At 33.1% G+C, this 12,280-nt stretch overlaps 1 protein-coding gene across 4 annotated transcripts in view; it reads right to left on the bottom strand.

Moving 5' to 3' along the window:
• Positions 1 to 3,942: 3,942 nt before the first annotated feature.
• Positions 3,943 to 12,280, bottom strand: part of LOC129256969 (protein kinase C delta type-like) — a 34,392-nt gene continuing 26,054 nt past the window's right edge. For all 4 annotated transcript variants that reach the window (XM_054895201.2, XM_064097387.1, XM_054895199.2 and 1 more), the window contains 6 exons: positions 11,989 to 12,162; positions 11,211 to 11,302; positions 10,748 to 10,949; positions 10,273 to 10,461; positions 9,569 to 9,697; positions 3,943 to 9,015 (listed from right to left, as the gene is read on the bottom strand). In XM_054895201.2, the coding sequence (XP_054751176.1) occupies positions 8,866 to 9,015; positions 9,569 to 9,697; positions 10,273 to 10,461; positions 10,748 to 10,949; positions 11,211 to 11,302; positions 11,989 to 12,162 (936 nt within the window). In that variant the 3' untranslated portion in view covers positions 3,943 to 8,865. The remainder of the gene's footprint in view (positions 9,016 to 9,568; positions 9,698 to 10,272; positions 10,462 to 10,747; positions 10,950 to 11,210; positions 11,303 to 11,988; positions 12,163 to 12,280) is intronic.

Raw genomic sequence — 12,280 nt, 5'->3', positions numbered from 1 at the left:
ATTATCCAGTGCATCCTACAAAAAAACAAAACCAAGATTTATCGATAATCTATCATATCTTAATCACAAAAACAATAGGCAAATTACCTATCATTGTAAAGCTTAGAATCTCCTTTATCTGGTACACATTCAAAGATTTCTCATTCAACGCATGAGTAAAAACAATTTGAAAAAGGGATACCAAAAATTCACTTGGTGGGGTGTATCTGAATTTCTAAAAGAAAATCACATGCCTAAAAAGGTCAATATCTACTTTTTAATTTGATACCTCAATCACAGAAAATGGTCAAGAAATAACAAAGTTCTGTTCCTTTAAATCAATGCTTTTATTTCCATAATTTCATTAAACAAATGTGTTTAATCGGGTTCCCACATGGTTAACAAAAGACTTTATGCACGACAGATCGTCAACAAAACGGAGAGTTCATTTGATGAAATTATTCAAATTCAAGCCTCATTTCAAATAAACAGAACTTGTTATTTCTTGACCATTTTCAGTAATTGAGGTATCAAATTAAAGAGCAGATATTGAACCTTTCATAAATGTGATTTTCTTTTTTGAAACCAAGATACCACCCACCAAAATACTTTTGGTGTCCTTTCTTCAATTGTTTTTGCTCACTCACACGTGAATGAGGAATAATCGAAGTTATTTCAGGTGAAAGGAGACTCTAAGCTTTACAATGATAGGTCATTTGTCTATTGTATTTGCGATAAAGGTATGATAAATCTCAGTTTCGTTTTTTGTGGGACGCACTTTATAAATGTGAATAATCCAATTTGTCATATATTTTATTTTAGTTCTAATTGTGCATAAAAGCAAAGTTTGATACAAATATGAATTTTTCATGTTTTCCTTCGTTTTTATTATTTCATTTATTCATAATTTGTCATAACAAACCATTTGAGACAAAATGGGCAAAAATTAATTGGAAAATCCATATAAACGACATTATTTACCTATTTTTTTATATTGATGCATAATTTGTCAACATAAATTCTTCTCATGGGAAATATGGGCAAAAATAGTTAACAAGTGGAATGCCTCTGGCCGTCTCACCTGCATCACGCGATTCAATATAGCAGCAGTGCTGATTTTGAAAACTACTATAACTCGCACAAGATGTTCAGTGATACTTGGTTACTCTTATTTCCACGTTTTATGAACTAGACCAATACACTTATAGAGATATGATGGCAATTCAACAAATACCCCCAACGTGGCCAAAGTTCTTTGACCTTACATGACCTTTGACCTTGATCATGTGACCTGAAACTCGCACAGGATGTTCAGTGATACTTGATTACTATTATGTCCAAGTTTTATGAACTAGACCAACACACTTTCAAATTTATGGCTGTAATTCAACAAATACCCCAATTTGGCCAAAGTTCATTGACCCTAAATGACCTTTGACCTTGATCATGTGACCTGAAACTTGCACAGGATGTTCAGTAATACTTGATTACTATTATGTTTAAGTTTCATGAATCAGATCCATAAACTTTCAAAGTTATGATGGTAATTCAACAGATACCCCCAATTCGGCCAAAGTTCATTGACCCTAAATGACCTTTGACCTTGGTCATGTGACGTGAAAATCATGCAGGATGTTCAGTGATACTTGATTGACCTTATGTATAAGTTTCATGAACTAGGTCCATATATTTTCTAAGTTATGATGACATTTCAAAAACTTAACCTTAGGTTAAGATTTTGATGTTGATTCCCCCAACATGGTCTAAGTTCATTGACCCTAAATGACCTTTGACCTTGGTCATGTGACATGAAACTCAGGCAGGATGTTCAGTAATACTTGATTAACCTTATGGCCAAGTTTCATGAACTAGGTCCATATACTTTCTAAGTTATGCTGTCATTTCAAAAACTTAACCTCAGGTTAAGATTTGGTGTTGACGCCGCCGTCGCCGCCGCCGCCGCCGCCGCCGTCGCCGCCGCCGCCGCCGCCGCCGCCGCCGTCGCCGTCGGAAAAGCGGCGCCTATAGTCTCACTCTGCTATGCAGGTGAGACAAAAACCATATTCCTTTCAAACCACCTGATCTACACTCACAAAACAAAGCTAAAAATGCCATATTTCTTTGACTGGCATCACACAAGTCACATTTAACTCTGAATCATAAACCTGATTATAAAACTGTATGAAATATTTGAAAGCTGTTAAAGAAAAAATTTACGTCTCTGTGGGGAATAAAAAGGGGTGATCAATTAGCTCCGCCCCCTCTCCGCTACTTTGTAAACTCATGCCTAAAGAACAAGTCCACCCCAATAAAAGTGAACTTGAATAAAAAGAAAAATCCAACAACACTGAAAATTTCATCAAAATCGGATGTAAAATAAAAAAATTATGACATTTTAAAGTTTCCCTTACTTTCACAAAACAGTTATATGCACATTCTGGTCAGTATGCAAATGAGAGGAGTGATAACATCAACTCTCACTATTTCTTTTGTTTTTCATTACATGAAATATGAAGTGTTTCAATTTTGCTCTCCTTGCCATGTGAAATGTAGTTCTATTCCTCCTTGAGCATGTGGTATTACTGTTGTTTTAATATTTTGTGGCTCAGCCAAGTTGGTAAATCTTGTCAAATCTGTAAAAATTGTATATTTCAAACAAAAAACAAAAGAAATAGTGAGCGATGGACATCATCGACTGTCTCATTTGCCTACAAATGAGTTGTGCATATAACTGTTTTGTGGAGAATTAGTGAAACTTTGAAAAGTAATAACTTTCTTATTTTATATCTGATTTTGATGAAATTTTCAGTGTTACGCTTGTTTGAATTGTTCTCGATTCAAATCAGCATTTGTTTTTAGTGGACTTGACCTTCAAGTGCCATTTTGCATCCAGGATAAAATGTGAACTGTGCTCTCCTGAACACGATCTGATTAATGTGTCTTGTATAGGGTGCATTTAGACTCATTGTGGATAGTGTTAGTATTACAGGTCATTTACATTTATTGCCACTTGCACCATACTGTGTAACAGGCAATGAGTAACATGCAGGTAACTCTGCCTATGTCAAAATAATTTTTTTTTACTTAGAAGAAACACGTTTTGAATAATTTGGTCTAAAATGCTTGCTTCGACTTATGGAAGGTAGACTAAGGCAGAGTTACCTGTACTTTTAAGATTCTATCACTCCTTGAGAGAGGTATACTGTTTTATGCTTCTCATCAGTAGCATTTTAGCCTTTAATCTAGGCAGAGGATGCAACTATTGTATATGCTTTTTTGAGTCTGTAATGCTGTAACAAGAAACAAAAGCAAAATTTCTGATGTTTTTGTCTAAAAAAAACTTGCACTGCATCTCAGTCAATAAAAAGGAAATCAAGACGAAAGGGTATAGGTGGTCTTTGCTTTGCATCCTCTGTAGTCTCGCCACATCAGAACTTTCACTTGCATTTAGCATATCAGCAAAGATATAGCTGCAGCTTCCTGCTAGATAATAGGCAAGCAGGATTGTGGTGTATGATGTATCACAATGCACAATGTACATGGTGACATTCACCACAAAGCAAAATCATAGAAAGCTGTGCATTGTAAGGCTAGTTACTATCATGGGTGATCAGGAATTAAACATTAAGGCATTGTTAGCACTAGTAGTTCATAGTGCAAACATGGTCACAACATTTAGCGATTTATGACCGCTGACGATTGATGGTGCTTTCCATCAGCTCTCCTGGACATAGTTTGCTGCATACAGAAACAAGTATGGTACCATACCCAAATCTGGTCTTAAGACAACTGAATAATTATATTTGGCAAGACGTCTGTAGTATAGTTTGAATTGAAATTTGCAAATGAAGTGAAAGCTCAAGAGTTTTTATCACCTTTCATAGAAATCAACTATCCCGATAACACCATGAGAAACAGAAAAATGACTCAAAATAACCACTGAGGGGAACAGATGCAGTCAAATCATGTATATCATCTTCCCTTTTAATACAGCCATAATTATTATCCCTGTTTGAAGTATTAGAAAAGAATGTGCTTCTGGGTACAATTTTCTACTTTAATATACTACTCACATAGTTTCTCAATCTTTAAATACATACGAAAATACTGTACATGGTTGCAAATATATATATCAACACTGCCAATATAGATCAAAACATAGTTCTCACTTATACACGATTCAACCAAATTAGCATTTTAATTTCGTTTCCGAGAATTTGACATAAAGTATATACCTGTCTCACATATCAGTAATCTAGTCTTCTACTTCATCATTTTTATTACATTCCTCTAAAAATTGCAAAGAGTTTGATGTTTAGATAATTGATTGATACATATAAGAGTTGTACTTTTACCATTACAGGGTAAATCGAATTATAACCACTTGTAGAGATCACAGTTTAATCTTTATATTGGGAATCATCTTTGGAAGTAAATGATAAATACATATACCTCATGGAAGTGCTCAACACTTGACATTCTGGTTCAAACTACTAGTAACATCTTCAGAGCATCACAGATGACTGATCACCTATCTAATATAAAAATGATATATTCAGTATTTATAATGTAATTTTTTTTCATCAAAATCACTGTTTATTTGATCTTATCTCTCAAGAGAAGCTGCATTCTGAAAATCAATCCTTTAATTTTCATGAGAGTTTTAGTCCAAAAACATCTTTGAAAATTATTAGTCTCGGTTTTGTGCATATATGGTTGCCAAATTCAATCAACGTCAAATGGGGAATGCTCAAAAATGCTTCACAACAATGATCTACTCCAACAACTTGATAGAGAGAGAAAATATATATATAATTATACTGCTGAGGGGCTCTTCTTTCTTCAATAGTATTTAATGTGCAGTTCTTATTCTTTCAGGTTATATTCACAATATTTTTAAGTAGTTGAATAGTATAAGGTATGGAATGCATTGTATCATATTCAAATATGTAATATCAAGTAATAATCATCATTATCAATTATTTGTTACTTATTTTCTTCAAAATTGTGCATACTGGTACATAATTGTACAACAGTCTATAGGGACAGTACAAGTTTTCTTCTAATTGGCACAAAAGACAAGTCAGTATGTCTTTGGATTGATTTTGTATACAGTATGCGATTATTTGATTTGTTCTTATTTGGGTTTATTCTTTGATACACTTTTTTGAACATCTACATTTCTGTTTTTAAACCAAGAGCACAGCATGATAAAACACCCTGCACATGGATGTATTCATAACAAACTTTTTTTTTACAATAAGCATTATGATTAAACTTGTAATAGATAAACATCACATCACATATTCAAGACTTTTTGTACATATATTCATCATACTTCATTTCTTTGCTATAAAACTAATATTTATATATATGACACCATGAAATATATTTCACACAGTAAACTGATATATATATACATGTATATAATATAACCGTATAACTATTTTTCTAATCTTCTTCATAATATCTATTGTACTTTGCATTTTCATTTCACTATGATAATCAATTTAAGTAAACAGCCAGATTAAACTGATGTGTACCTGAATATGACTGACATAGTATGTCAATGAACAAGAACTAGAGATGAACAAGAACTAGAGATGAAATTGCGAAGGAGAGTAATGACTCACTGTACATAATACAGCATGTATTACAATAGACATAGCTGAGGGATTTAAGTAGAATGATTGCCATAAAAATACAGGAGAACATATAGCAGGCGTTATGAATTACTTTTTAACTCACAAGGCAGTTGACAAGAAAAATCTTCAAATGAAAGATCCTATCTTAATTTTTAAACAGTGATTCTATTTTTTCCATTGACCAAGATGTATGAATATTACAAAATGTCAGTGAATTATCATAATATACACCATGGGCAAGCACACAAAATGCTTTCAATCACCATGACAAAATACATGTACAAAAATAAAAAAATACTACCTCTTTGTTTATTTTTTTATATTTTTCTACAAAACGGATGTCACAAATTAACGAGTATATCCTCACACTACTTGTATGGTCATATCATTCTATAATGTTAGATTTTATTCTATTCTTTCAAAGTAATACTAGTCTTCAAAGGATTTGTATGAGATACAAAAGTATAAAACCAATAAAGTATTCATTTTTCAACTTGTACTGCTAATACTTGCTTCTTAGTAATTAGAAAAAAATGTCATTTTCTACCCATGTGGATATTAAAAGGTATACAGAAGCACTCAAGGGTTGTTGAGTCTTGAGCCTTTTGCATTACCTTAAATTGAGGTATTCTTGCCTTTCTTGGCCCCATCTTATAAAGAATGTGATGGGGAATAATCTAAACTACAAAAAAGGCAACAATGCTACAATTTGTCATCTAGAGCCCTAAACGAAATGTCCTTATTCACATGTGCACGTTTGATTGATTTCAATCAATCAAACTGCTCCTTTTGGAAAGAACAGTGTGCTTACCTCCTAGATGTCAAATTATGGTGTTGCTGGCTTGCTGAAGTTTAGATTTGAATTACAATAAGACAGAAAATATTATGACTTCAAACATATTTCTTCACTTTATCTTTCCACTCAAAAAAGGTGTATATCATTTACACATCTGAGAAATTTTAGTATAAAGGTAAGGAAAAAAAATATTTTGGATTTATTATTTGCATGATCTATCCATAATCATCTGTTGTACAATCAACTATAGCTCACCAGAACACAATAGGTTAATATATCCAAGGTAACCTCATAGAAAGGATTATAAACTAATCTTGAAACATTTACATGACCCTCTTCATCAGTAGTATGAAAAGAAAAAGCATTAGTCACTATGGTTTATTTAATTATAATGTAAAAAATACAGAGACACAGAATGAGAGGCACACTCCTTTGATGATGTATGATAAACAAAGGATACAAACAAAATATTCAATACCTAAAAAAGGCATTAGTTTCTTAAGGAGTATTGTTAGTTGATAGGACACACATATCATTGTTATTTTAGAAGGCATCATTATGAAATTTTTAACATTGCAAAGTTAGTCTCTAATAATACCATTATAAATAAGTAGATCTAATGCCACTTAACAAATAACTGTCATACACATAAACCTTGACCTTCGCATTCTGTTTGATGGTAGGTCATGAACCTCTGTATTCAAGATTATCTAACAATTTCTTTTTCTTCAACTCCATTTTTAAAATAGTTCAAATCATTTCATCACATATCTGTACTAAATAATGAAAATCAAATCTAACACTGCTGTCAAATTATGTAGTATGAATAATATATACAGAAGGAAAAGAGATTATGGTGGTAGAGTTTGTCAGAATAATCGATAAACAAAAATAAATAAGGCATTCTCTGCAATATGGAACTGTAGATCATATTAACAATATTCATATGCTCTTTTTTTTAACGAAGGAATGAATTGAAATATATGCTAAACACCACAAGGAATGTTTGATTGTTTGTCCAAGAATGAATAGAAAAATTCGAAAGGCACAACACATTCAGCATGAGTACTTTTAATGTGCAAAACTGAAAGAAAACAAGTAAAAAAAAAACTTCATTTGAAATGGCAAACATTATGAAAATTCAAACACACAACCAGCCCCATGTTACACAAAAAATTATATCAATCCTTCAAGCAATACACAATTGCATCTGTATTTCGTTCAAAACAATGAAAAGTAACCAAAATGAAAGCTTTTTATTTCAAAAATTTGCACTTAATTGTGAACTTTGTGTTATAGGACTCAGATAATTATCATTCTGATTTTCTAACAATATTTTATTTATTTCCTTTATAGCTAGACTGACAAATTGAATGATATACATTCTAATCACTTTTAAAACTAATGTAAAACAAATTATAAAAATGTGCCTGGACATAAAGCAACTTTTGAAGTGGCGATTCAAAGGCAAGATTGATTCACTTGATGAACCAACAAAGGATAAGTCCATTTAAATACACTCGATTTAAAAAAAAATCATAAAAGATTTTTTTTCATAAAATATCTTGCAACACATGCGTACCGAGCTATTGCTATAGTTTTTAACTAAAAAAAAATGAGCAAAAACTTACAATGAGGTATTGTTAAAGTATCACCGTATTCTATAAAGAAGCCACAAATTTTCAACTGGGTGTGTTCTGCACAATGAGTTTTTGTGAATCACGATATTATACAAAGACTGATATTTTACAAGAGTTGATTTGAATGGTAACCTAACTTCCACATCAAGTGTGTCAGAGTAGGGCAACCTCAGCTCTATGAAGCACACACAAAGTAAACTTAAATCCTTTATGATATCAATATTAATTTTTTTCTTACAGCCTATATGTAGAAAAGTATTCTCATAATATACTGAAAAAACTGGACTATCTGCAATATATTAACACCATCAGTTCCTTGATACTCTCACGAATAATTTGTTCCTGTGAGGAATATTAAGTATAATGCTGGGATAAATCCTGATCATCCCACTTGATATACATAGAGAAGGTATAACATACGCCTAAAAGCATCAATGGTTGTCTCACTTCCTAGAGTAGTATGGATGACGAACGTGAGGCAGCTTGGAGCCCAGTCATGTGTAATGGTAGGCATAAACAGGATCATAAAACCCTGATAATGCTAACAATGGCGGCAGTATATATATAAAGAAAAGAACCAGTACTTAGTGTTTGATAGTTGAAACTAGATTATCCCTTCAGCAAAGGAATGAGAGAGGGTACACAGAATCAAGTTGGCTCTCTGGTACTCAACCATGTCTCAGTCAGAGGGTCTTGGATAGTGTCAGCATTGCTATAGATCCTCCAACGAAACACTTGCTAAACATGGTAATCAGCATGGGTTAAGGAATTGGTTCTGTCTTTGGGGATTAGAAGTCTCTACCATCTATTTCTCTGACATGGTAGGATTGGTGAATGAGAAACCACGGAACTGACGTTGATTGATAGAGCTGAGCATGGAGGTGTCTGTAGGGGAGAGGGCCACTTTCTCCATAGTGAACTCAGGGTCAAAGTTGCTGGCATCACCATCGCTTTTCTAAGAACAGAAAATTAAGGAAAAAGAGTGAATGACAAATTTCAAAAGCTAATGTAACTTATGAAATGTTGATAATTTTCATAACTATTTCAACTTGAGTGATGCACTCCTTGCACATCAATTTGTAGTCCTTCACGCTTTAAAAAGCTAGTTGCTTACACTAAATTTTGACAACAAAATGCATCCTTCTGAACATCACAGAAGTCTTTATTTTTCTTCCAATTTCCATCTAAAACATTCTACCTTTCAAAAACCAAAGAGATATGCTGCCCCTACCCCTTTCTTGTAAAATTTACAATTATTTCATTCATTATGATATCATCATTTGCAGCATAGTCTTTCAAAACAAGAAATATCTGAAAACAGGAGAAGTTATTAAATTATATCTCAAAGAGGCTTGTATAATTATGTACTTCTGCCATATCAAAAAGTAAATTTGAGTGAATGAATCAAGAGGTTTAATAGAGGAATCTGAAAGAACAGCTGCATACATAATTTGGCACACATAAATGTAAATATATGACATTAGTGAGTAGAAATAGATTCAACTTACAATTTTTGGCTTGAAGGGTGGAGGAATTTCTCTCCGTTCTAGCCTATCAAAGTCAATGGATTTAAAGAACGGATGCCCTCGAACATTACTTTTCACTCCCAGTCGGATCTCAGGGTTGCGTTCCAACAACTGTGATAAAAAACATATATAATATGAAATTCTTGTATCAAAACAATATTATTCTAAAATTCTTGCACAAAATGCATCTCTCTTGCATGGCTTTACTTCAGTGCCACTAAACATTCTTTAGATCAGATGTTTACATTGTGTTTATATAATACAGCACTTTATATGCTGTGAATCTCTGAAAGCAATTAAGGACACAGAAGAAGAAGAAAAATATAATCTTAAAATTAGAAAGAAAAAAAAATGGAGAGAAATACTAGGTAACACACTTGTTGAAATCAAAATGCAGAATGTAAACTCGCTGTTTAACTAGATAGGTCAAATGGTAAATAACGATTTGCATAATGCTTGCTTTGTGACAACAAATACGATGGCATCCCCAATCATGGTGTCTAATCCAATTCTTTCTACAACAAGTTACTCTTATAAACATTTGGAGTAATTGCCAGTGGGCACATTTACAATTTCACCTTATTTACATTCAGACTGGTTCTCGACAAACAAAAATTCATTTAATCTATCATACATAAGGGGAAAGAACTCTGTAATGATTTGGTCCAAGAGTGATTAGTACTTACCTGTACTAAGCAGCTATGTGCATCTTTAGAAAGCCATCTTGGATAATGAGGAGAATCATGAAGGATACAATCAAACAATTGATCTTCATCTTCACCATGGAATGGAGATTGACCAATCAACATTTCATATAGCAAGACACCAAATGACCACCAGTCAACTGATGCAGCATACTTTTGACCTTTCAAGATCTGCAGGTCAAATAAAACACAAGGTCAATACAACATACAAGACTGGGAAAAAATGATTTAATCTGACAAATGGCACAAGTTATAGTTACACATGCAATACATTTATTCCCCTCCTCATGATAAATTCAAAGGCATATTAATCCACTTGGTTGCTAAAGAAATAGTTCAATAATCTTCTTTCAAAATTGAGTCCGCTGCTGCAGGATCCAATGTACCATGATAGTCCAATAGGCCATTGCATATAACAGTCCACCAGAATAAGTATCAAAGGGATCCTTCAACTTACCTCTGGAGCAATGTAGTCAGGTGTTCCACAGAAAGTACTGGCCTTTGTATCTCCCTGAATGTTCTGCTTACACATACCAAAATCAGCAATCTTGATGTGACCATCTCTGTCCAATAGGACATTGTCCAGCTTCAGATCTCGATAGATGATACCCCTCTTGTGTAGAAACTGTAGGCCACAGATAATCTCAGCTGCATAGTACCTACATAGAAAGATAAAAGTACAGAGACTACCTGGTATGCTTAGGAAAAAGACAGCACCTCAGAATGTTTGTTATGGTAGTCATGGCATTTCTAAGAAATAACATGCACTTTAAATAGATTAAATTTAATTCATTTAGGTTAGATATGGTATGAAAATAGTACCTTCAAAGACTTTTAAAATTAACCACAAATTCTACATCAATGAATATACAAAAATAATGTCCAAACGTTTAATTTAATCAATTGGAAATTTCTTTTACCTAGCTCTCTTTTCCTCAAAGCGTAGTGAAGACTGTATATGAAACATAAGATCGCCACCATTAAGGTACTCCATAACAAAGAACAAATGCTCCTACAAAAAAAAGAAAAAAAGGAAAGAATATTAGCCTTATGCAGCAGGAAGCTTCTATAACTTTCAAATCTAGCACTTGATACAATAAACATTCTTGGGCATAGTTGCATAAATAATTGATGTCTTCGTTATACTGTACAATATGTAATACAAATAGAGCACAATCTAGCTAGCATTGCAAGATAGAGTGCCCATAATTATGTCAAAAGCAGTCAAAACTGGGACAATTGAAGGCACCAAATATAGGATGACATCTTCCTGGTATTTACTTGCATGCAGGATTATTTGAATTTCAGGCAAATAATTTTCTGCTGATAAAAATGTGACCTTTTAGGTGAATGAGCATTGTTTCAGCATTGGGTGCCACAATAAGTTTAGATTTCCCTTTAATCATCGATTTGATCACTTAAAATTTTCTCACAGAATTGAGAATGCTTTTATGTTTTCAATTTTCACAATATCAGACGCATCATGAATTATTAAAAATGAATTTGTCAAGTATAACATGACATATTAAGCTGCTGTTTGCATATGATGTCACAAATTCAGATCTTTAGAAATTCTCAACTCTCTTCTTTGATGGATTTTTGTCAAACATCCACCAATATTTTCCATATATTTTCTGTCTTTATTTAAACACATTCAGTGTAAACTTGCCCTTAAAACAAATGGAGTGAATAACTTGCCTTGCTTTGGAAGGTGCAGTATAGATGAGTAAGGAAAGGATGTGCCCAAGCTAATCCTAGAACATGTCTTTCAACCATGGTACATTCAATGTCATCATCCTCAAGGACAACCTCTTTCTTAAGAGCCTTGATGGCAAAGTACTTATTGGTTCCCTTCTGCTGGGCTAACATAACCTGGATAAAATGAAAAGTACAAAGCTGATGGCTAATGTAAAGATTCTGCGTCAGCTCTGTTGAGTTCTCTGCCAGTAAAGAACATACAATAACATTCTCTTACTTAAGCTAAGAGACA

Source organism: Lytechinus pictus, chromosome 3 (assembly GCF_037042905.1).
Source record: "Lytechinus pictus isolate F3 Inbred chromosome 3, Lp3.0, whole genome shotgun sequence".
NCBI classification, from domain to species: Eukaryota; Metazoa; Echinodermata; class Echinoidea; order Temnopleuroida; family Toxopneustidae; genus Lytechinus; species Lytechinus pictus.
The sequence above is the reverse complement of the archived record's forward strand: the minus strand, read 5'-3'. Positions and strand labels throughout refer to the sequence as shown.